The 25,273-nt window shown below is 41.4% G+C and overlaps 1 protein-coding gene and 1 pseudogene across 9 annotated transcripts in view; both read right to left on the bottom strand.

The window, feature by feature from the left end:
• Positions 1-25,273, bottom strand: part of Specc1 (sperm antigen with calponin homology and coiled-coil domains 1) — a 290,773-nt gene that overhangs the window by 10,146 nt on the left and 255,354 nt on the right. For 8 of the 9 annotated variants that reach the window (XM_074046724.1, XM_074046722.1, XM_074046727.1 and 5 more), the window contains 2 exons: positions 19,968-20,084; positions 2,264-2,323 (listed from right to left, as the gene is read on the bottom strand). In XM_074046724.1, the coding sequence (XP_073902825.1) occupies positions 2,264-2,323; positions 19,968-20,084 (177 nt within the window). Of the gene's footprint in view, positions 1-701; positions 760-2,263; positions 2,324-19,967; positions 20,085-25,273 lie in introns of all 9 variants that reach the window. The other variant, XM_074046723.1, reaches the window with a different exon arrangement.
• Positions 8,473-19,939, bottom strand: LOC141413815 (group XIIA secretory phospholipase A2 pseudogene; annotated as a pseudogene).

The raw sequence follows: 25,273 nt of genomic DNA, 5'->3' as shown, positions 1-25,273 counted from the left end.
CTTAAAAAGGAAGGAAATTTTACCATGTCACACATGGATGAATCTTGAGGACATTATACTATGTTAAATAAGCCAGTCACAAAGACAAATACAGTATGACAAATACTGTATTCATGAGGCTTCTAAAATAGATAAATTCATAGAGATAGAAAATAGAATGGTGGTTAACAGCCGCTGAGGGTGGGGAATGGGCAGTTAATGTTTAACAGATGAAGAGTTTCTGTTTGGCAAGATGAAGAGTTCTGGAGGAGGAGGAGGGTGGCGAAGGTTGCACAATGATGTGAACGTGCTTCATAACACTTCAAATGTTAAGACGGAAAATCTTATGCGTAAGATACACAATAAAAACAACTGATATTTGTTGAGTCAGAAATAAATGATTTGATGAATGTTAAAAAAGAACATTGGAAAAAGGATAAGGGAGCTCATATTGTTGTGAAGGTGAGGGTGGAGACATGCCATATAATCAGATGAATTACAATATAAAGAGGCATGTGGATATTGCACTATTAATAAATTGTGCTTTGAGAGCCCAGAAAGTGGACACAGTTGTTGTGAATGCAGGGTTACCAACAGTTATGGGCCCAGGCTCTAAGAATGGCCTGTCTGGCTCTGATTCTTGCCTTTGCTACTCATTAGCTGTGAGATCTTTTATTCATTGCAGGTGTCTCTCTGTCCCCCCGCACGGTAAGTACATCTACCTCATAGGGCTTCTGTGAGGGTCAGCGGGTCCATACATGGAATATGCTCAGATGGCTCCTGGCACATAGCAAAAATGAGAAAATGTTGTTTTTGTGTGTAACTAAGCCCAAAGTAACTACTGAAGTGCACCCTACAAAGTTTATACCCAAGGGACCACTTGGATATCCCCAAATCCTGAGTTGTGCTGACCCCTTGCTCTATAGGGCTCTAAGAGCTCAACTGTACAGTGACTATCCCAGTGGATGGTACTCAGTGAGCAATAGCCCTCCTGGACTACAGTGTCCCTTTACCAAGTCACAGACATATCAGTTCTGCAGCAATGACAATGAGGCCACATAACCTCTCTTGCCCAAGTCATTCTGCAAGGAGTTGCTCACCCTTGTGATATGGCAGCTAAAACTCTCATTACAAAAGGCAGAGCAGGAATGCTTTCTAAAACTTAGGGAACATTGTGAGCTTCACTTTTTAAAGATCTTATTCTTGTAATCTGCTATACCTAGAAACTTACATGTACCTAAATGTTTATGTGTACACGAAAAAATTTCCTACAAAACCAAACAATAGAATTTGGTCTTTTACACCTGGTCTTTTATCTCTTTAATATGTTTAAACACAGTCATTGTGATGTTTCTGATTATTTATTACCCCTAGTTCTGGTAGATAATACTCTTGTCTACTGTATTTGCTAACTCAAGTCAATATCTTTCTAAAGTGTTTTTTAATCTTGTGAGCATATTTCCAGCAATCATTGAACCACTGAAGCTTCCTGCATAAGGGAGCATAAGCTAAGAGCTTCACACAGCACAGATAGAAACTTGGACTTCAAACCTTTTCTTTTCTTAAAGATATTTTACTTATTTATTTTCTTTTCTTAAAGATATTTTACTTATTTATTTTTGCTCACAAAAAACTCCAGGTGGAGACAAGCTTCCTTATCATCACCCTGGATGCAGGTGTAGGTTTTGAATGTTCTGCTTTCACTAAGAGAGGCAGCAGGTTGTGAGCTCTGGTTTCATGCAGGGGTCCCAGGGCTAATGCTTTGTTTATGGAAGCTAAGGTACGTGTTTCTGGTTCCTGTGGACATTAAGTGAAGTCTGTGGCTATTAGAGCCTATCAGGTATCTATTTATTACGAGCTCCTACCAGCATCCCCACCTTCATCCAGGGGATTGTCTCAAGCTCATGCCTTTTGGCTTAGTTTTCACTTCTTTTAAAGCTTCTGGCATCTGGTTATTTCCTGCTCTTTCTTGAGAGCTCAGCTGTGTATTGATATTTTAAGAAATGACATTGTGTTCAGATTTCTAGGTGATTTGAACAAGAAGGCTATAATGATGATTCAGCACACTGTATTTCCAGAACTGTAATTTATCCATAATGAAGTCTTCAGTGAAAAACTCTAAATCATATGTGATCCGAACAACTGGGTAACTTTACACTAGGAATCATGAGCAACATATCCCCTGCAAATTAATTTCAATGTTCTATAACAAATTGTTTAGTAGACAATCTTTTCTTATGCAAATAGAATCCAGTATCAAAAAGACACAAAATAGGATACTCACCAGGCTGGGTTTGATGCCTACACTTTCAGCTGCTTCAAATGCCAACAAGAGATTCCTCTTCTAGATTAAAAAGGAAAAGAGACTGAATCACCAACTGAAAATAAGTAGCTTTTGCCAGGAAGGGATTTCAACTGTCACAGATACCAACTGATATAAATTATCAGCTATTATAAAACAAATAATAGTAAGTCAAATATGAAAACAACGGTCTTAGGTTCAGGAAAAAAAGATTAACGGGTTATAATCATCACTGAATGGAATACTATTGACTGACTAGACAGAGATTTTGTTACTTAGGTTAGTTTTAGCTTTTTCAAAATTTATGACATACATCACATTCTGTTGTGAAAAAAGTTATTTAACCATGGTGCTATATATATAAAAAAATACCAGTTATGCTGGGTGCCAGTGGTTCATGCCTGTAATCCTAGGACTCAAGGGATAGTAATTTGAGGCCCATTCTGGGTAAAAAGAAAGTGAGATCCCGTATCAACCAACAGCTGGCTGGGCACAGTAGTATGTATCTGCCATCCCAGCTATGAGGGAGGCTGAGATCTGGATGACTGTGGTTCTAGGTCAGCCAGGGCAAAAAAAGTTCATGAGACCCATCTCAACAGAAAAAGCTGGGCATGGTGGTGTGCACCTGTCATGCCGGTTACTGTGCGTAGCAAAAATAGGAGGATCATGGTCCAGGTGGTCCTGGGCAAAAAGTGAGACCCTGTCTCAAAAATAACCACGGCAAAAAGGGTTAGAAGCATGACTCAAGTGGTACAGCTCCTGCCCAGCAAGCACAAAGCTCTGAGTTCAAATGCCAGTGTCACCAAAAAAAGAAAATTATCAGTCATATATGCACATAATTAAACATAATCAAATGAAAACCTGCTTCTGGTCAAATCCTGGTGCTTGGGAGAACCACTTTCTAATTTCACTTTCTTCTGGTTATCACTTCAGTCTCTCTGTAATATACCTATACCCCTATCTCTTGGTTTCAAAAATGGAGGCTTTATCTACTGACTTCCTTCCAAGATAAAGGAGGAGTTAGGTTTCATACTTCTTTCTCTTCCCTTCATTATTGTCCGATGGCTACTTTTAGGCCTTTTACTAGTATTAGTTACATTTCTGACCTTCAATAGTGTTCCTAAGCTTCTTGTCCCATCATCCATAGACAGGGTTTCTTGATTCTACTTTGTAATGATTCCACCTTTGCTCTACCTTGTCAAGTTTCACATTTAACTTGTTAAAATTTAGAACATTTGCTTCCTTTTCTAGGGGCACATTTAAGTCTTCTGTACTCTGCCCCCAGCATGATTCTGAAAGCTGAAAACAATAAACAGCATTCACACAAAAGTGAACTAAGATTATATCTCCTTGTCTATAGTTCCAAGATCATGATCCTCAAAAGATGGTTTCAAAAGAATTTTCCTCTTTGTCACTCTACCTGCTCAAAAATCACAACATATTTTAGACTGTTCCATATTTGGATGTGACCTTTAAGTTTGTTTTCCTGCTTGTTTCGGATTTTTCTTAGTGGGAACGACACTTTCTGTCTCCTTATCATCTGGTTTCTTACTCATTCTGATGTAAGTATTCTGCTTACAGTTCAGAATACTCTCCTTGCAGCTCACTGACTCTCCATTCTAACCTTGAGGGTCTACCTCATTATTTGGACTGTAACTTCCTTGAACAGCTTTTCAATTTCTCCTTTTTAAAACCCTCAAGTTCTTAATTATATTATCATTCAAAGAAAACCTTTGCCCTAGAGCCCTCCAGAACTTTGCATCAATCTTTGGATTATGGGTATAATCCAAATATCTCAATAGAGTACATTCTTTGGTTTCCTTCTCGAGAAAGGAGGTGAGGAGAAAATTTTTTTTCCACCATCACTACTGGTTACAGTATGGCTGGACAGAGAGTTCTACTGAAAACATTTTCCTTTAGATGCTAACAGCACCATTCCACAATCATTCAGCTGTAGTTGGTAGCTTCTTTTTGAGATTTTTCTTGGCTATTCTCTGCCATTTCTTCAGACAGATGAACTCAAGAATCAGTTGGTCATGCCCAACAAGCCTTCAAAATTCATTTCAAAGCCATGAGAATTTATTAAAATTTAAATTGGTATGTTAAGCATAATTGGGGAAAATGTTCCTCTATATGCTTGTGCTTTATGTTCTTCAGTGTAACTTTGCAGTTTTATACATTTAGGTTTTATACATAAGCTGAGTAAGCATGGTAGCATACACCAGTGGCCCCAGCTACTTGGGAGGATGAGGCAGAATGATCTCTTGAGCTCAAGTGTGCAAGGCCAGCCTGGGCTACAAAACAAGACCCTGTCTCTTAAAAAAGAAAAAGCTTTTATATGTAATTTTGCATTCTTCCCTTTTCCCCATGGCTTTCATTCTTCCCTTGCCATCTGGCCTGAGGCCAGAAGGGTTTGCCCTGACACCGAAGTCAACTTGCTGATCTAGAAACTGGGTCAGAGGAAAAAACAAAAAACAGGAATACATGGCTATGCACGTTTTCTTCCAGCAATGTGGTTGAGGTCTTAGGAAGCTGCTGATCTGTAACGATCTTGCTCAAGCCGCCAGCCCTCTTCCTTGAAATTAAGGGAAACTGGTGGGGATGGACGGAAGCCTCATTCTTGTTTCCATAGTGCTGCTCAGTTCTGCTGAGTGGGGAGCGGCAAATTGGCTCCAACTTCCTTCACTGTAGCCTAACAATAGCAAGCTCGTATTTTGGTGCTAATAAGGCCTTTGCCCTCATTTTTAAAGTCCTTTTGGTTAAGGGAAGGAGGTTTTAGGGTAACATTGCTCAAGATTCAAGATGCAAATAATTTTATGGATTTTGAGATGTAATGAATGCCAAATTGCTTACTAAAATGTTATATCAATGTTCAGTTCCAGTAACAGTATTTTAAGTGCCCATTTTCTTACACCCTTACCTGCACAGAATATTATGATTTCTAAGAGTCTCTGCCAAATGTGTCAGGCTACACATGATATTTTATGCTTTTAATTTGTATTCTTGGATTATTAGCAAGGTCTTAGGAGAAGGCAGTTCTAAATCAAAAGTTTTATACAGAATCCTCTCAAGATCCTCTAGTCTGATTCAAATCAAGCTTTTCTAAGTAGCAATGGAACACAGCAGAAATAGTTCATGCTGGAAAGTTATCACAAAATGTTCTGAAATAACACAGACCATGGAACATGATAGGTTTGGTTTTGATTCACAAAAAATAACTTTTACTCATTTTGTTGACAGCAGGACATGAGTGACACATGACAATGGCATTGTTACCATAATGCTCTTTCCCTGGACACTGTCATAGCTGCTGACAGTTCCCGGATAGGAGGCAGTGACACTGACAGGAGCAGAGGAGACTGTGTCCTGGAGAGAGGCTCAGGCCCTTAGGCTGTGAGCTTCGCTTCATTTGTGATTCTGCCCACCTAGGTGGGAACAGGGTAAAAGGCCATTCTTCAGTGTCTGTCTTGCATAGGGAAAAGATGTAGGCCTGGGACCTTCCAGTTCCAGGACAGTCTAAGTCCCCACCCATGGCAGACCCTTGGCCAGTAGGGGTTGTGTTAGTGGGTACCTCACCCAACACTGATGGGAGAAAGCATGAAAATTGCAAAATTCTCTCACATTCATATTTGACTTCAGACAGTGAAGTCACACTACATTCTATCATCCAACTCTGTTCAGGCTGAGTGGAAGACTTTCAGAGGCCAACAGCTGGGTACCCTGTCCTTCTTTTGAAAACAAAACAAAGCAAAACAAAACAAAATGGGGGCCAGCAAAATGGCTCAAGTGCGAGGCCCTGAGTTCAAACCCCAGTACTGCCAAAAACCCCTCCAAAATTCACCCAAATCTTCACTGACTGTAATGCACACCTGTGATTGCATATCCCTGTAACGTCATAGAAGCCATCCTTGTGGTCTTATCAGAAATTCCCTATTTAACACCAGTGTTGAACTTACTTGTTTTAATTACTTCCATCCAGGTGGGAGCAGCTCATGATTCTGAACTTTCTGAACTATGTATAGCTATTGTACAATATTATTTTTATATTTCATTAATTAATTTATTTTGGTGCTAGGTATGGAATCCAGGGCCTCACCATGCTAACCACATGCTCTACCAATGAGCTACATCCAGTCCTGATGTCACAGAATTTTTAGATTTCAATTTTTAAAAAATTGTTGTATTAATGTAGCAGGGAGGAGGATCAGAAGAAAACAGACAGGCCTGTGTTCTGATAAAATAGCAGGGGGAAGGGATGGCATATCAGAGAGATAAAATCTAAAGAATTCAAAGGTGAAGAAGGTCACATAGCAATAGGGGTAAAAGGGCACTTAGCACTAGGGTGAAGTAGCCTATAGGATTGCATGTAACCATGTATGGGTTAAACCTTGTTTTTAAAATTTTATTTCCTCTGTAACCTGCTTGCAAGGGTACATAAGGTGAGACCCCTTTGTTCTCAGGGCTCAGCCTTTGGACGTGAGTCCACCGGGTCTGTGCTGGCACAACAAAACATTGCTTCCTGCTAAACTGCCTCAGTGTCCGGTATCTCAGCTAGCACTTCCCGCAACATTTCTTGGGGACTCATTGCCGGGATGGCAGAGATGATGAGTTATCACCTCCCTTGTCACCAGAGTGCGTCCCCCAGACCACTGGGAGGAGATCCCACCAGGCACCAATGGACAGTTTGATCCACAGGGGGATTTGTCCTCCTGGTGAGTTGGGGTGAGGGCCTTGGATGCACAATGGTACCTGGTGAGGCACAGGAACCAGCAAGGGGAGGGAAGCACCGCTCATCAGACTGGTAAGAACCAAGGTTCAAATTCAGGCCTGCCTCAGGAGGCAGAAGGGGAGACTGATCACCTCCCAGAGAGCCCCTAATAACCCTATTTGGGGTGAAACCGGGTCTCTCAGGTTAAGGGAGTGGGGCAAAAGTGTGTAAGACACCTCTGAGAGTTGGGTGGAGGGGGGTGAGCTCTTCCCAGGAAATAGCCACAACCGAGGTTAAGGGATGGATAACAAAAGATTCAGTTCCAAAGAGGGAGACTCACAAGAGAACAGAGGCATCATCCACTATTCCACTGGATAGCCCTCTGGGTATAATTTAAAAGTATTTTCTTGTTTTGAGAGTGCACTCTAATTTTGTGTGTGTGTGTGTGTGTGTCAATTTGTTTAAAGACTGGGCAAAATTTAATTTGTTCCTGGAATTCCAGCTCATCTTATACATGCTTAAGTTGACATTTTTTCTGGTATGTTTAATTTATAAAACTTTTTTTTGTGTGTATATGTGTAAGCATCTTCAAAATGGTTTTTAAACTGCTTCTAAAAGGTTAATATGATACTCAAGGTAACAAAAAACCAGGGTATTTGTTTTAAAGATCTCTGTTATAAACTGCTTAGGCTTTTTACACATAAATATGTAAACATCTTGAGAATGGTTCTTATTATAGAGTCAATGTAAAAATCATTATTCTGTTCTACTGCTACTTTTAGGAAAACAGGTTTTCAAACCTATTTCAATCAGGTCTCACTAGGATGCAGACATTCAGGGGTTAACACTCTGGCTCAGACCAGAAGAGGAGAAAAAAGGGCGGTGGGGCACAGCTTGCAGCAGGGATCTTAAAATCTGGGTAGCTAAAAATGACCTTAGCTTGTTTCATTCTGTTATACATAAAATCTGAGTTTAATTTTCTCTTATAATACATGGGTCTATTAACAAATGGGCTTTCTATAAATTGTTTTTATACAAAAAATAATTTTAAGGTTGCTTTCTTTCTGTTTTTTTCATACAAATTTAAGGTTCTAAGTTAAAAGAGTTTAGGAGTTATTTTCAACAAGTAACATATTATATATATATATAGTATTAATGATATGGTTTTTTTAAAAAATAAAAGGTTAAAAAATACTTTAAAGTAATAATAAAAAAAAGGATAAAGGCAAGTTCCCCCAGAAGATACAAAATAAGTTGTCACAAAAATACAGAGTAAATTGTCATAAAAAGATGGAGCTTATAGATGCTTATGTAAGTAATTAAGTTAACTAAAATCCAGTTACATTAAAGGTTTTGTAAGGTCAAAATTTATTGTACTGATATTAAACTAAAACTTAATTTTATAAGCTCATAACAAGGCTATCCTAAAAATACTGTATTGTTCTTGATAACATTTACAAAAAATTGTCTTAAAATGGTTTTTATTTTGTCAAGATAACTGTTAGGAATTTTTGGTGCTATAGGTTAATCCACAAATTTGTCAAGACAACAAGAATTTATTAAACACAGAGAGGCAAGAAACAGATGAGCACAGGTAGTACTGCTGCACTGATATGAAGGCTTAGACAGATTTACTTATTTAAAACATAGTAAAAAAAAAAAAAGCCAAAGTACACCCTCCAGATAGGATAAAAAACAAAAACTCAAAAAGGAGCACTACACTAAAAGTCAATAAAAACTGCAGTTTTTATTGGAGTCAACAGAGTGGATATGTTAGTCCTACTCCTTCCACATGTCAGGCAGAGGGAATTTTTTGCCTGGGATGTCCAAATTGGGCCTGTTATTTTAGGGGGCCTCCATTGACTACAGGTTGGTGGGATCCTGCTCTATGTCATAAGCCATGTGTTAATGTCAACAACCTGGGATATGATCCTTTATCAACATCTGAGCCATGGTTCTTGGCCACTATGTTTCCTAACTCTACACTTCATCCCCATAAATATTTACCTGTGTTCTCTGGTGACTTTTGTCAGGGTTTTGACTACTAAGGTAACTTAGTCATGTTCATTTAAGAGTTGGTTTATGTAAAATTTTTTAGGTGACCTCTTGGTTAAACTACTGTTGTGTTGGGTGATTCTAATCCAGTTGGTATCCTATATTTGGGGATTTGGGGTCACTGACACTGTTCTCCCCAAACTGATGAAAAAATCTAAGGTTTTACTTCAAGAGCAACAACTAAACTAATATGTATATATAACCTCTATAGAGCTGTGATGCTGTTGCTGGTTCCTGTATATTAAATATATTTATGTTTTTTAAAGAATATCAAGCCTTTTAAAATATAAAATTTAGATAAACACAGTAACAAAAAGTTAGTGGTACTGATATATTGTTCTGTTAGTTGCTAAATTGTCCTTCAGAATTTTAACCATGACTCTTAAGTTTTTGTCATTACAATTCTGATGCTTTTGGTGCATTTACAATCAAGTCCATAAAAAATGACTCTAATAAATACTTATGTGTCAACCTGGTTAGCTTTTAAGACATCTGCTTTTGTTAGATTTTGTTTTGTATTGTCCTTCTCTACAAGACTGCTGCCTAAGAGCCACTCCTTCTAAGCCTCTTTGTTGCTTAAATTTGGCCAAAAGGGTCTAGTTGGCACTGACTCCCACCTGATCTGCTTGTTATTCCCCTGCCCCCTACCAACCAACCAACCAAAATCCAGGAAAGAGCATATCCTCAGGAGAAACAAAAAATGACCAATCAAGGCAGATCTTCAGTCTAAGGCCATATCACCCCGAACGTGCCCAATCTCATCTGGTGTCAGAAGCTAAGCAGGGTTGAGCCTGGTTAGTACTTGGATGGGACACAGATCTTCAGAAGAGACTGCGCAGAGACAAGCAGTTTGGAGACAAGGGGGGAATGCCAGCAAAGTTCAAATGGAGTCACTGGTGCCAGACCTCTCAAAATAACCAAAGCTGACAGGATTGAGGAAATGGTTCTTATGCATGTGTGGCTATCTGGCATTAAAAAAGCCCTTTCAGACACAAACTCATATTTTTAGACAGGGTCTTCTACTTAAATAGAGACAAAATAACTATCTTTACTGGCTTTAAACATGTCCTTTGATACTTAAAGATGGTGGTTTTAACTTTTTTTAAAACAACATGTTTTCTTGGACATATATACTGATAATATATTGTTGCCATGGTAATTCTACTCAATTAAAAAAAAAACCAACAAAAGACACTGTCTAACTATTAAATGTCCAACCATTAAAACCCCACTGGAGGGGCCCTTTTGTTGCTATCTTGTCTATCCCCATTACAGTTAAAGTAGCAGTGATTGCTCCTTGGATCCACCACAGTCGAGTCAAGCCAGCTTCTCTTGGGTGGGAGTGCTTCCCTGATTGGCTTCACCATACAGGATCACCCTCCAGAACCTGAGTGCCCTCCCTCGGCAGGACTCCACTTTCCAGGAAACAACAGGGGACCAAGAATGTTAGGCAACAGCCCTGCTCTAGTCACTTCTGGAAGCTGACTAGTCTATGCATGGCAGAAGCTTGAGGAGTCAACTCTCCAACGGGACAAATGGGCTGTTTTTCACACCAGTTATCTCACTGTAATGCATTGTCACCCCTTGTCTGTATCTGTTGCTGTAGTTCTCACCCTAGTCTTTGCCATAGGCTTGGCAGAAACCGTACCCGCTGACTGGACTCACGGTGAAAGGTTTTTATTAGCTCTCTTCTATCTCTTTTGGGCAGGATGCATAATTACTGTTTATTGTTACTGATCCGGTTTCCCTTTGAGGCCCCAGAGCCCTCCTCCTGTGACCTGTGTATACATACTACTCAAGCAGGAAGTGTTGTCACTAGGACTTTACTTTTCCATACTTACTATTCCTGTGCAGGCTCTGTCATTGGGTCATGTACTCACAATCATACCACCTATCTAATGCGCTCCCATGGTAATCAGGATATCTGCTTCAACCCCACTTACCACCCTCGGGAGCAATGGTTAGAGATCAGGAGCGTCTGAAATCCTGGGAACCTCGTCAGCCACACCCAGGTATTTAGCCCTGATAAACCAGTGTCAATGTTCTCTGATGCATGTTCGGCCATAGACAAAGGTAGATGTGGAAGTACAGGCTGAGGCTGTGGAGGTCTAACTTGGGAAGGAGCCTATATGTCAAATGATAAGTGTATGTGCCAGGAAGACAACTCTTGGCCATGTGATGATGTGGGTTCTTATTATTGTCCTTACTGGGGTTGTGTTTCATGGGCCACATGGCAGGGGGCTAAATACACAGCCCCTGACTGCACCCACAGCACCTGTAACCCTGTAAATTTCACTATACTTAAGCCATCTGATTGGACACAGGGACAAATAATTAGCATAAGGATAAATGGAAAAGGCCTTGACCCTGGGAGTCTGATGCACCTCAAATCAGTAACTGCTATCCATGGGAGTTCCTCATACCAAGTTTTTCACTCCTTTTATGAGATGAGGAGTGAATTTTCCATCTCTGTCAAAGCTAAAATCTTGTTCCTCTCACTGGTTGAGTCTATAACCCAGACACTAAATGTCACTTCATGCTTTGTTTGTGGGGGGACCCACATGGGAGACCATTGGCCTTGGGATGTAAGGCAGCTGGACTCACGAGGGCCTTTTAATGAGACTGCTTTCCCAAAATACAGGAAAGGCATCTGGCTCCTAAAAACTTCGATCATCAGAATGTATCTGATGTAACTGTATCTCCGGCCCAGAAGGCCAGTTCTCCACCTCGGTGGGGGATTTAACTAGTTTAGGACAGAAGTTTTACAATCACACTGCCCAAGAGACCCAATGGTAGGGAGCTCCAAACCACACAAAACCCTACACACTGGCCAACTTTTCTAATCTCCAGAATGCATGGGACGATCTTACTGCAAACATAGATTGGCAGGCACCCAGGGAGCTATACTGGATCTGTGGGAAGCAAGCTACCTAGAAGCTGGTTTGGGTCTTGTGTTGCTAGGCTCAATCAGACCATCCTTCTTCTTGCTTCCCCTCAGACAAGGTGAAAAACTGGGAGTCCCCATATATAAAGAAAGATTAAGTAGACAAAAATGGATGCCTTACAAATTAGCAACTGGAAAGATTATGAATGACCTCCTGAGCGAATCATCCTGTACTATGGTCCCGCCACGTGGGCAGAGGGCAGGTCCGGGGGCTATCGCACCTGTATATATATATGCTCAACCACATCATCAGGCTGCAGGCTGTTGTTGAAATTATAACTAATGAAACTGCAAAAGCCCTCAATTTGCTGGCCAAACAAAGTACTAAGATGCACAATGCCATCTATCAGAACTGCTTGGCTTTAGACTATTTGCTTACTTCTGAGGAAAAAGTTTGTAAAAATTTAACCTGAGCAACTGCTGCTTACAGATTGATGATGAAGGGGAGATCATAAAAGAGATCACAGACAGAATGAGAAAGCTCGCCATGTCCCCGTCCAGACTTGGAGAGGATGGGATCACAATGACCTGTTTGGAGGGTAGTTTTCTGCCTTAGGTGGATTCAAAACTTTGATAGGGGCAATGGGCCTAGTCCTGGGAGCATGCTTAATACTGCCCTGCCTGGTTCCTCTGGTACTGCAGTCTATCAGGACCATTATGGAGGCTATTATAGAAAGGAAAATGGCCTCACATGTAATAATGCTATGAAAATACAAACCCCTAGGACCAAGATGATGCTCTTTGATCCTAGGAGGGTCTGAGCAACAAAGAGGGTAATAACATAGCAGGGAGGAGGACCAGAAGAAAACAGACAGGCCTGACTTCTGATAAGGTAGCAGGGGGGAAGGGATGGCATATCAGAGAGATAAAATCTAAAGAATTCAAAGGTGAAGAAGATCGCATAGCACTAGGGATAGAAGGGCACTTAGCCTAGGGTGCAGTAGCCTATAGAATTACATGTAACCATATATAGGTTAAACCTTGTTTTTTAATTTTATTGCCTCTATAACCTGCTTGCAAAGGTACATAGGTGAGACCCCTTTGTTCTCCAGGCTCAGTTTTTGGACATGAGTCCACTGGGTCTGTGCTGGCACAATAAATGTTGCTTCCTGCTAAACTGCCTCAATGTCCCGTATCTCAGCTAGTAACTTCCTGCAACAGTATTATCATTGTACTGAGAGTACACTGTGACATTTACAAAAGTGCTCATGATATATCTTAGTTAAAGTCATCCCCTCCATCATTCTCCTTTCTCTCCCCCTTCTTAGAATAGTTTCAACAGTTCCATTTTTCCATTTTTATACACGAGTAGATAATATTTCCGCCATATTCACCCCCTTCATCCTTCCCCTTCCCACTGGTACCAATGCCCAGACAAGACAGGTTTTAACTTCTTATCCTTTGTTTTTGAAAAAAGACATCTTTGTTTGCTTAAGATAGCTGTACAGGGAATTTCATTATGACATTTCCATGTATATATGTATTATAACCTGAGTTAGTTCATCACCTCCATTTTTCTATATTTCAATTTTAATAGGTTTTTTACAAACATTACAGGCCTCTCTTGGTGTCCCCCAAACAAAAAACCCTCAACACTGAGTGTACTAGATAAGGCTGCAGGCCAGGGCTGGATAATGCTTGCTCATCCCAACAAGGTCTAAGGTGTGCATTTCACTCAAGTCAGGTGTTCCCTTTGAAACCCCTTGGGAAAGCCTCCCCTGCCTGTACCCTCTGCTCCAGTGAGATCCCCTTTTTAGACTTTGCACAGGCTCAGTTTTATGCTGCATTGATTGGCCTGTGTTGACACATTATTTTGAAGACATCCCTCTGTAATTGTAATGGATGTGGCCTCTCTCACCTCTTGCTGCGCCACTATCTCTCCTCCTGGAGTGTAGCCAGACAGGGCATTTAGGAAACAGGAAGCCAGATGTTCCTCAGGGAGTGGTAGGCGGGGTAACTAACAAACAAAGAGTCCTAGGCACTAGGACACAAACCCAATTCGAGTTGACAGGGAGGCTGTACAGCCAAATAGATCTGAAAATGCAACAACATTCCAGCTATCTGGAGCTGACCCTTTAATGGCATCAAAGACCCATGGTCTTTCATGGTCACACTCAGATTCTTCCTTTTGACAGTAGGAGAGAACCAGGAAAATGAGTTCAGCCTGACATATAGAAAACAGGGGCCTCTGTCCTATAAGGACAATAGAAATGAAGGACACATGATGCTGGCCTCTGCCATGCCGTGTGTTTCAATATCTTTGGGAGGTCACTGGGCAGCTGGGGGTGTGGGGGGAAATCTCAAGGACATGAGTAAGACAAAGAAGTTTCAGTCAATCCGAGCAATCAATCATGATCAAGGCTCATGATTCAAAGTGTGAAAACAAAATACCTGTAGGCCCATTGTTTTCCAAGAGATCTGTGTCGATTTCAGGTCTGTAGACAAACACATGGCACTTTCAGGAAGGCACAGGTTTTAGATTGTATGCAAGTATTTAAGCTTACACTTATTGCAGTGTTTGGAGGTGGAACCTTTAAGACATGGGGCCTGGTAGGAGATAATTAGGTTATTATGGGCATCCCCTCATGAAGAGCTCAATGTAGTTCTCAAGGGACTGGACGCTGATTAGTTCCTGTGAGAGCAAACTATTAGGAAAAAAGCAAGCCTGTTGCTGTGGACATGACCATAAAAAGTGTTCCCACTTAGTTTTCTGTATGTTGCCCTGTTAGCAACCAATCTACTGGGAACATTTTCTTAATGGTGAACACTGCCCAACAGACACAACAGTGGAAGCCACAGGAATTTTCTAATAGTTACTTCATTGCTAATGAGATTTTACAACAGCCAAATCCTTGCAAATATAACTTTGTAACACTTCTTGGCTGCAGGTAGCAGGGCTCTTTCTTGGTTACAGTACAATCATCTCATATGTTCTTGTTATGTAAGGCTGATAGGACAACTGGATTAAGCATCGGTTCTTTTAAAAAGGGCTATCTTGAAGAGAAATCAAACTTCAGTTTTAGAGGTGACCTTGATGTGCAGTGAAGGAATTGTAACATGTGGTAAAAAAAATTTTATTAAATAAAAATTTATTGACTTAAAAAAAAAAAAAGAATAAACCTAGCCTCTGAATCTCTGGCTTCCTGTGATCTCTTGTGTGTGTGTTCCCACCATGGTGATACTATACACCATGAGGTCTCACCAGAGGTCAAATACATGGAACTGCCCCAATCTTGGATGTTCAACCTCCAAAACTGTAAGCCAAACAAACCTCTTTTCTTTATGAAGTACCCAGCCTCAGGTATTTTGTTACAGCAATAAAAACTGACCAAGATAGTTTCCTTAAGACCTAGGGATGGGGTAATCTCCAATTTCATAGTTTTAAACACCATCTATATGTATACCCTGCCTAATTCAGTAGTCTCTTGTGACATCTGGCTATTTAAATTGAAATTAATTAGCCATACTAGCCACATTTCATGTGCTCAACAATCCATGTAGTTGGAGGCTGCCATATTGAACACTAGATACAGAACATTTCTGTCACCTCAGAAAGTTCCACTACAAAGCACTCACCCTCCCTATGACTCAGATCTACATTTCCAGCTTGGATTTCCCATCCCAACTGCTGACAGTTGCTATTCAGTTGCCTGCCTAACATCACCACTTGCATATTTTGGACACTCCAGACTTCACTGTGATTCAAAGCACAACCTTTTCTCTTCCAAAATGTTCAATAACCTGTTTCAGCCTGATTCACAGATTATATCACATTAAAATACTTAAAACAATTTTTTTTTGCAGTACTGGGGAATTGAACCCAGGGCCTGTGCATGTAAAGGCAACTGCTCTACCACTGAGCCACAGCTCAGGCCTTGTAATACACTCTATGTGGCTAATTTTATGTGTCAGTTTGGCTATGCATGGCATCCAGATATTTGGCCAAACGTTATTTGAGATGTTTCTATGAAGTTATTTAAAAGATGGGATTAACATTTAAATTGGTGGACTCTGAGTAAAGCAGGTAGCTCTTGGTAGTGTGAGTGAACCTAATCCAATCAGCTGAAGGCCTTTGTAGAAAAAGAATGACTTCCTTCAAGAAAAAGGAATTCTTCTAGCAGATGGTCTTCAGAGTTAAACTGTTAACTCTTCCCTGAGTTTTGCCCTGCAGGTTTTGGAATGTGCTGATTTCTACAAAGGTGGAACCAACTCCTGAAACTCAATCTCTCTCTTTCTTTCTCTCTTCACTGGAGAACCTTAATTAACATCCTTTTTTTTTGACCTTATGATGATTTTAATTTGATCTCATCTGGGTTTTGTCAATATGGTTGTGAAAACTGAGTTACATACTCTTCTTTTCAAAATGTCTTCCTTTAACACACACCTGTGTCTGAGATTGGTCAAGATAACGTGGCCGCTGAGGCAGCAATGCCTAGAAAGGTGCTTGAGAAGTCAGGCATGCCCTCCTGTGACCAGCCCCCAACTTTTCTTTTTTTTAAACTTTGAGGTTTTAAAGTCAATATACAGTCTTGTAAGGTCTAAAAATAACCTTTTCACAAAAATAAGGCAGCTTTACACAGTGAAAACATCAGTTCTTTGGAAAAGCTTATATTCTTTAGTCTGCATTGGTTACCAGGCCATCAGGATCTTCTCTAAAGATCAGATTTTTCTTTATAATGACACCTACATGCAGCTCATTGGCTGTCCAGGTAAGGTTTACAGCCTAAATGTAGAGCACTATTAAATAGGAGCTCCACTGATGTTTCACACGCCTGCACCTGCTGCGATGGTCCTAATGTTTTCTGCACATCTCAGCAGATCTTGGAGAGACAATACTGGAACTCCACATCACAGCCATTCTTGCTTTTGCCACAGGTCTCATAGCACCTGTTGTGCTGGTTATAGCACTGTGTCAGGAAAGGAATGGCAACAATAAGATGAACACCAAACAATGGAGAACCACATCCATTTGGTGAGGAGGGTTTATATCTGTAGGGTAGAACAGGCTTTGATCTGTTACTGCACTTGTACTGGCTGAGCCCATCCTTGCCCCCAGCAGGTCCAAGGTGGCATCCAGGTATGTGTCTATCCTGTGGATGCCATTGTGGATGGTCTTCAGCTTGGCCCTCCAGTTGGTGGTCTGCACCTGCTCCTGGCTGCCACTACCAGGTGCACACAGCCCAGTTGAGTCCGTGGGGTGCCAATAGGTGGCAGTGTGACTGTGTCTGTCTCCATGCCCAGGCCTCCTTTCCAGCCTCCTCCCACCCCACCCGCTGCCATGAGGTGGTAGTGTCAGGGACATGTGGCCTCATTCTCCTGGGCCCTAATTAACATCTTACAAAATTAAGGAACTTTGTTCAGTTATTGTCACTGACATGACCATCCTCTGGGACTTTATTTTAATCAATAAAAGGATAATGAAAGAGGATTTTTAAATTATCCATGCCTTTCCTAGCCCTGAAAATGGTCCTGCCAAACTGAACATGTGGGAGTCATCTTTGACTACTTCTTCTCCTCCCTACAACCAACTTATTGCTAAGTGCAGGTGATTCTGTCTCTATGACATTTCAACCCTTTCCATCTGCACTGCTACCCCCTCATTCCTAGTTAATGGGTGAAGCCAAGGAAACTGAGCTCTCTCGCTAACTCCTACAATTGCCTCCAAACTCCTCCAAGTTCCTATTCATTTTTGTTTCCCTGTCAATTTATTTTTTCACATAAAAGTCAGGGAGCTTTTTTATGAACACAAATCACGTCTCTCTATTTTTGAAATCTTTCAATGGCTTCCCATTGTGCATGGAGTGAAATGTAAACTTTTCATGAGAGCTCTCCTCAGAAGGAATCTCTGTGGAGTCTGGGCTCCTCTGACCCCTGGCATCACAAGCTGTTCTTCCCTACCCCTGGAGTCTGGCCAATGTCTTCTTCCATGTCCTTGGCTGTACTGGGCTTTCCCTTACTCTGGCTGTTCCTTTGCCCTGGAAAGCTCCCCTCTTGCTTTGCACTGCTCTGCCATATTCATGTTTTAGACGTCAGTTTGGATACTGCTTCCTCACAAAGGCCATCGTGTAGTCTTCCTGATCTACATGAGATTTCTGGGAGCTGAAGATCTAGCTCAATGGTATAGCACTTGCCTAGCATGCATGAAGCCCAGAGTTCCATCCCCAGCATTGCAAAAATAAACAAATAAATAAATGAAATCCTCACTGTTCACTCTCACAGAGTAGGTTTCTCTCTTGGCTCTATCAGAAAGTAGTAATTTTACTTGCTATACATTGGTTACTGATGTATTATCTTAAGTGCATACTGTTCACTATTGTCTTTATTACTGTGCACCATGCTTAGCAAGAAACACTTGTTGAGTGAACGAGTGGGGCAAACTCTGTTGGTTACTAGGGTCCAGCACAGCATTTGTGGAATATGATTTTGTAGGATGTTCTAGGTCAGGGGTTGGCAAACAAAATCTGGCCCACAGCTTGTGTTGATAAATAAGGTTTTATTGGAACACATCCATACCCACTCTTTACATATTGTCAATGGCAACTTTACCTCAATGGTAGAGTTGCATAGTTGTGACAGAGTAGTTGACTCACAAAGTCAACTATTTGGCTCTTAACAGGAAGAGTTTGCAAACTTTTGTTATGGGTGACTATAGTAAACTCAAACAAAATGAAAGGTTCTATGGATCTGATATATCTTGAGTTAAATGAAGTCACATAGATTTCTTTAATGTTGAACAACTTTAAGCTATTTTATTTTTTGTTTGTTTTTTGAGACAGGGTCTTTATGTAACCCAGGCTGGCCTCGAACTTGTGATCTCCTGCTTTAGTCCTCTGGTGGAGGATTAAAGGTTTGTGCTGCCACACCTAGCCTGACATCTTGAAGTTTTTAATGTGTTAATGTGTACAGCGATCTCTAAATACGTGATATAATACAGTTTCCTTATTTGAGCAAGGAACTCAGTTTGGCAGTGCTTGGTGGTTCTTTGGAATAGACTTTTTTTTGTTTTAGTGGTGCTGGGGATCAAATCCAAGCCTGGCATAATACTAGGTAAATACTCTGCCACTGAGTTATACCTCAGATCTGGAATAGACTTTGAAAAATTCTGGTCAAGATCTTGAACCCATGAAGGTGAGATTCCAACAGGATTTTCTCTGGAAAAGTATAACAGGTACTTATAAGCTGCTTTTGCTGAAATGCACTGACCCCTCACATGGGGCTGCAAATGTCCAAAGTGTAAATAAAAACTTGACATCCCTCTCTCCATTTTATATACGTCTCCTTTACTCTGAGTCTCTCTCCCCTGTACTCACCTTAGAATCCAGGAAGGATAGGACTGAGGGATAAATATCTTGCATCAGAAGTTGAAACTGTTCCCCAGAAGAATTTCTTATCATGACCAGACTGCGCCCCTCAAGTGATGACAATAACTTCACTGGAACTCCTTGATAATGACCAACCAGGCCACACTTTGCTTAATAATTAATGCATACCTCTTGCCCCCTGCCCCAACTCTTCCTATATTTAAACCTAAAGCTCATATCTGTACACTGAAGATGGGCTGAAATGCTTATGTTGCCCTTCTTGCATGTGCCTATGCCATGTAATAATTCTCCTTTCTCTGCCCTTCACCACTACTCATCTCTTTATTTGGCACACTGGAGAAAGTGGCTGGACCTGACACGTGGAACCTACTAGAGTTGGGCCTCTGGCCTGGAACTCTGGTTACAACAGAAAATTTTCAGCAGCTGCAGTAAACTGGCCTTCATGTGCTTTTCTAGATAACAAGGGGTACGTATCAAGAGTCCCACTGAGGCTGGAACTCCACAGTGTAGTCATTCAGTAGTCACCTGTGCCCAATATTGACATCCTAACATCTACTCCAGCTCTACAAATGCCACCACTACTGGGATGTACCTACACAATTGTACATCTCCTTGCATTCCTAGAGGAGAATCAGGGATGGCTGGATGGTGACTTACTTTCTCCTGACTGTTCAGCTCCTGGTATGGGATGTGGGCAGGCAGGTAGGTGTGGAGAAGAGCACAGAAGGCCAGGCCATCACTCCAGCTGCTGCTGAAATTGGTGATGTCAATATTCTGTGGGGGAAGGAAGGAAAAACAATATTAATCCCCAAATTGTACAATGTCACAGAATACAAAGGATACTGTGTTCAGATGGGTATCTACCTTTGAGTTTTTAGAAAGACAACATTATAAATTATGCAAATTTTCTGGAAATTTAATTTTGATGCCAGGAACAGCCTGTTGCCATCCATTCCATTCACAGGATAGACTTCAACAAGCACAACAGTAGGGAATTCCGGTCTGCCCCTGGGGGGATTCATTAAAGGCTGTGAGGTGTTTGATGTCAAATGAACTCCCCAGATGAGCTTTGTGTATCCCAGCATTTCTCACATCCATTTGACCAAGGAAGAATGATCACACCACCACCATTGTCATCATGCATAGCCCAATTGACAACAAGTAGATCAAGACAAAACTAGAGGTAAAGCCAAGGCAGCTGGTCAGCAGCTTGCTTCTGCTGCTACATTCCCTTTCTCAACTGGAGAGGCTCCTCAAGGGCAAGACAGAGCCCTTCAGGCTCAACAGTCTCCCTGTTAGCTTACCAAACACGCAGAGATCATGAGGCTACATGGGAAAAATGGGGCTCTTCCTTCAGGACAGGCATCCCCTTCCCACTTTAGAGACTAAAGTCTCTGGGGCACCTTTTCCTCTTAGGTCCTCAGACCTGCTCCACTTTTTCTCACAGTTTCATTCTCTGGAGTCACAAAGCTTGTTCCAAGTTTGTGCAGTTCCAAGACTTGTCAAAACTCATGCTTAGGCAGTTCTGTGCAGTTGCTGCTCAAATGTTTTGAAACAGCTGTGAGAGGGGCCTGCAAGGAACTGCAGAAGTGGGCCTGAGTTGGGGCCTGCTTAAGCTTTAAGTCTGTGTTCTGGGCTGTCTTAGGGCCATGGGAAATACTAGGTATAAGTGCAGAGCTCCTTTTTGCAATCTCCACATAGTTGTTGAAGGCAGGGAGACCTTCCTGCTCCTCCTCAAGACACCCCATCCCATGGAAAAGGAAAGCCAAGAAAGCCAAGAGAAGGTGACGGTTGCTGGCTCCTTCTAATGGAGTGGACACTGACAGCACTTCCTTCCCTCTGCCCAAATGACCAAACACAGCACTACAACAATAGAGTCAGTTCTGACTGCAGCTGGGAGGTGGTTTAGAGTGTTTTTTTTTCCATCAGAGGCAATCTGCAGTGTAAAGGAGAGGAAAGGGGAAGATGAAGTTAAGCTGGAATGGAGAGGGAGATTTGATGACATTCTTCTCAAGGTGTGTGTAAAGAAGTTTTGGAGAAGAGAACATAGGTGGAAATATGTAACAAAATATTGCATAATGTTACCTGAGAAGTTGCCACAGGGTTTTGGGAGCAAATAGCCTATGATCTCATTTTTATCTAGATTTCCACTGTTAGTGGAACCATGAGGCTAGTCAAATGACTCATTTGATAGGTAAAGAAACTGAGATGGGAAGAGGCGGCATGACATGTACCAAGTATGGTTACCCAAACAGTGGGGATCTTCCTAGCAAACCTTCTCTCACCTTGTACCAGACCCAGGATGATCTGGTGGGCTCTAGATCCCCTACTCCCCCTTCTCCATCCCTCAGCACAGGCTGTTGGATATGTTCTCAACTCTGCTTTGCAATTATACTTATTGGGGAAGGATATCTGACTGAAAGCAATGCATCACCATAATAATGTGTCTTTCTGGTTTTCATGACTCAAGCACTACCAAAATGGTTAATTGTTGCTGAGCATTGGTGTTACATAAAAGTCTGAGAATGCCTTTGTTGCAAGGGGACCTATCTTGGTTTTCAAGACAACTGTGCAATAGCCAGGACCACTGGGAAACTGATCCTTTGGAGTTTTGGCTTCAAAGTCTCTTTGGGTTCAGCAGTGACCAGATGAGGGCTGGAAACTACTTTAGAAATGGCTAACACTTGATTTTATATTTTCTGAAGCGGTTTGTGCATTTAAAAAGCAGAGGAAAGAAACAGGTTGGAAAGGTACAACCTATCTAAGCACTCAAACCATACACTATGAACATCAAGTCTGGGAAGGGGAACCTGGGGGAAGCACAGGCCAGCCTTGGAGAATGCAAGCATTACAACTCTTACATAAATCAAATTCCCTTCCTTTGCCATGTACAGTATCAGTTCTCATTATACCTAAAGTTTTTAAAACTTTCCATGCCTTTCTCTTCCCAAAACACAGAAACATTTTATGCAAACAGGTCGCCAGAGACCCCCATCTCCAAATCCATCTCTCATGTACCTGTTGTGTGGAGGAGAGGGAGTCAAGCTTTATTTCTAGAGGCCACCTGCTCTTGTTTATTGTTTATGATGGCCCCTGTGGCAGCTGTGTAAATGGGAGCAAGCCTGACAGCACACTTGGAAGTGTTCCTTCTGCAGGCAATGTTGACATCTACCATCTCATTTTACATGGTGTGTAATGACCAAGACCAAAGTCTATTAATTATGAATCCTTCAGCCTTAGGCTCCAAAAATGGTGGGGGTGATAAGGTAAGGACATCTGTCAAATGTCTCCACTTACCTGCCATTGTACATATTCTGATTCCTCAGAACTGCCAAACATGGTAAGTACTATTAAAACCCATTTTACAGACAAGAGAGCTACAGCAAAAAGAAATATCGCTAGTGCCAGACTTGGGCTTAGAGTGCCAGTTCTGTGTGACTGGGAAGCATATGTGCTGTTCGCTATGGGACACTGCCTTGCAGGGAAGGATGAAGTAGGGAGGGCATGAGACAGGCTGACCTAAGCATGGAGCTCAACGCCATTTGCAGCACTGGAAGCACACTTGGCAGTTTGCTCTATTCGCATGTAGGACAAGAGTGAACAAGAGAGCTAGGATGGGAGAAAGCAGATTCTAGAGGGAGTCAGGGTAGACACCTTTATGCTTTAATTTTTGTCAGTTAAAAAAACTAGAACCATGTTCTCTGTGGCATAGGCTCTGAGGTGGGAAGCACTGCTCTTAGCATGGCAGATGTTACCATGTCAAGGAACTTATGTGTCCAAACTGGCCAGATTCTCCCTCCATCTTCCCTTCTTCCCAATTGTGCTTTACACTTAAAGCTTTTAAAACTTGCTAGATCTTTCTCTTTCCAAAATATAAGAAGAACATTTTAAGCACACATAGCATGTGTCATTTCTGATATTGTGAAACAAAAATTATGGGGTCGTTGCTTTAGATCAGACCAAACCAAACCAAAAGGGAGTCTCTCATGCTAAATGTCCCATTATTACATTGAAACTGCAAGGAGGGAGATGGATCTCACCACAGACCAGTTTTCCCTGAAAATAGGAGATTCCTGTCTAGCTGAGCCAGCATAAGGAAGTCCCTCTCTGCTTTCACCCTTACAAAAAAGTAACTTGATGCTAACCAATGAAGTTTATTGTTTGTATTATTCTCTTTCCTTATTACTACCTTCCATAACCCTGCATTCTGCTAGTAGGAGCTCCCACTCTTATTTTGAGTACTGTATACAATATTCTTCATGTTTAAAGATTTTTACTGTTTGGCAGAGATGGAGGAAAATCAGCTATGATTTGTAATTATTATACTCATTCCAAGAACGTTGCACTGTCACTGTCAAATAAAAACCTTACTATTTAAAATCATTGGGCGGAACAATCTCATTCTGTTTCCTGAATGCCATTTGAAATGGCCTCTTAATTAGATTTGAGCACCAAGAGTGTCAACAATTGCAAACTCAACACAGCTGGCTCAACATCTACTACAAACGTGGGTCCAGGCATGATGTCCCAAATAAGTGGATGACTGTCAACCCTCAAAGTGCTCTACACACCTCAATGCTGGCTTTTGCTGGGATTATCACAAAAGTAGCTTCGTTACCAATTGTGGAGGTCTGTTTCTGTGAGCAAGGAGGTATACTTTTGTGAATGAGGAGTTAGTCACATGCTCATATTTGTCTGTTTTGTTTTACATGAATGTAAGATAAATCCCAGAAAATAGGTGAGGTATGAGTGCCTTGTTAGATGTTTCCCCTCACATCACTTTGGGAGAGCCACATGGCTTACAATGCTCTCTTGTGAAGTCATCTATAGACTGCAGTGAGCTCCATGGCATGCTGGATCCACCCACAGACCCCAAGAAGGCTAAGAACAGGAATAGGTGGGCCTCGTTGAGCAGATGGAAGAAGAAGTAAAAGAGCTGGGCTTTATGGAGCAAGCCTGGTCTTTCTGACTAAAGGAAGTTTCAGACATAAAAGAGGGAACATTCCAAGCATCTCCAAAGTAGGTTACATTTCTAGGACTGAGAAATATAGAAGAAACAGAATTTTGCCTCTCTTAGTGCTGTAAAGGTCATTTGACAAAAATGGATACACTGAATCCTACATGAGAGGCTAAGACCTAACTTTGACAAATACACAAGACTGCCTCCTGTAGAGATTGAGTATGGTCACAGTTCCAGAAGGATGAATGCAGAAGCAAAGTTAAAACCCAGCAACCCAGAGCCTTTGTGTCTAGAAGATTCATCTCACTTATCTTGTGTTGCCTGGAAACGCCAACATTTGGTGGAAACATTAATCACAGGGGAGAGAAGCTGCAGAGCATGCACTGAAATGTGCTCTGGGCCCAACTCTGCTGAGGACACAGCTGGATTAGGAGGCTGACTGACCTTATTCCCACCACTCCATCTCCTCTGAGGAGCTCTGGGTACCCACCCCCACTAGGCTTCCTGAATGGACTGACTGTGTGCACTAAGTGCCAAAGTTTAAACACAGTTAAACACTAAGTGCCAAAGTTTAAACACAGTTAAAAAGAGCAGAGTGTCTGAGAAAAAGGCAGAAGACGGAATGGAAAACAGCATGTTTACTTCTATAGGCTCATAGTGACCTAAACATCCCCACTCCCAGGATCTCTCTGGTTTTTTTTTTTTTTTTTTTAAATATGTCTTTCTTGTCACAGCTATGGAATCAGACTAAATTTTTTTTGTGGGGGGTAAGTAGGGCATATAACAATGTCACAGATTACAGAGAACAAAAGATTTCTTCACTCAGGGTCAGCACATATAGTAAGAGCCCAGGGAGGATCAAACTTCCTTTGACGATTTGGTAAGAGAGAATGTAGAGCATGAGCACAGATAACTAACTGGGTTCCTGTGCATGGAAACAAACGTGGCCTACAGTCTCTTTCCCACGCTTGTATTCAGTATTTACTCCTTGCCTCAGGCATAT

Source organism: Castor canadensis, chromosome 11 (genome assembly GCF_047511655.1).
Source record: "Castor canadensis chromosome 11, mCasCan1.hap1v2, whole genome shotgun sequence".
In the NCBI taxonomy this organism is placed as follows: Eukaryota; Metazoa; Chordata; class Mammalia; order Rodentia; family Castoridae; genus Castor; species Castor canadensis.
The sequence above is the reverse complement of the archived record's forward strand: the minus strand, read 5'-3'. Positions and strand labels throughout refer to the sequence as shown.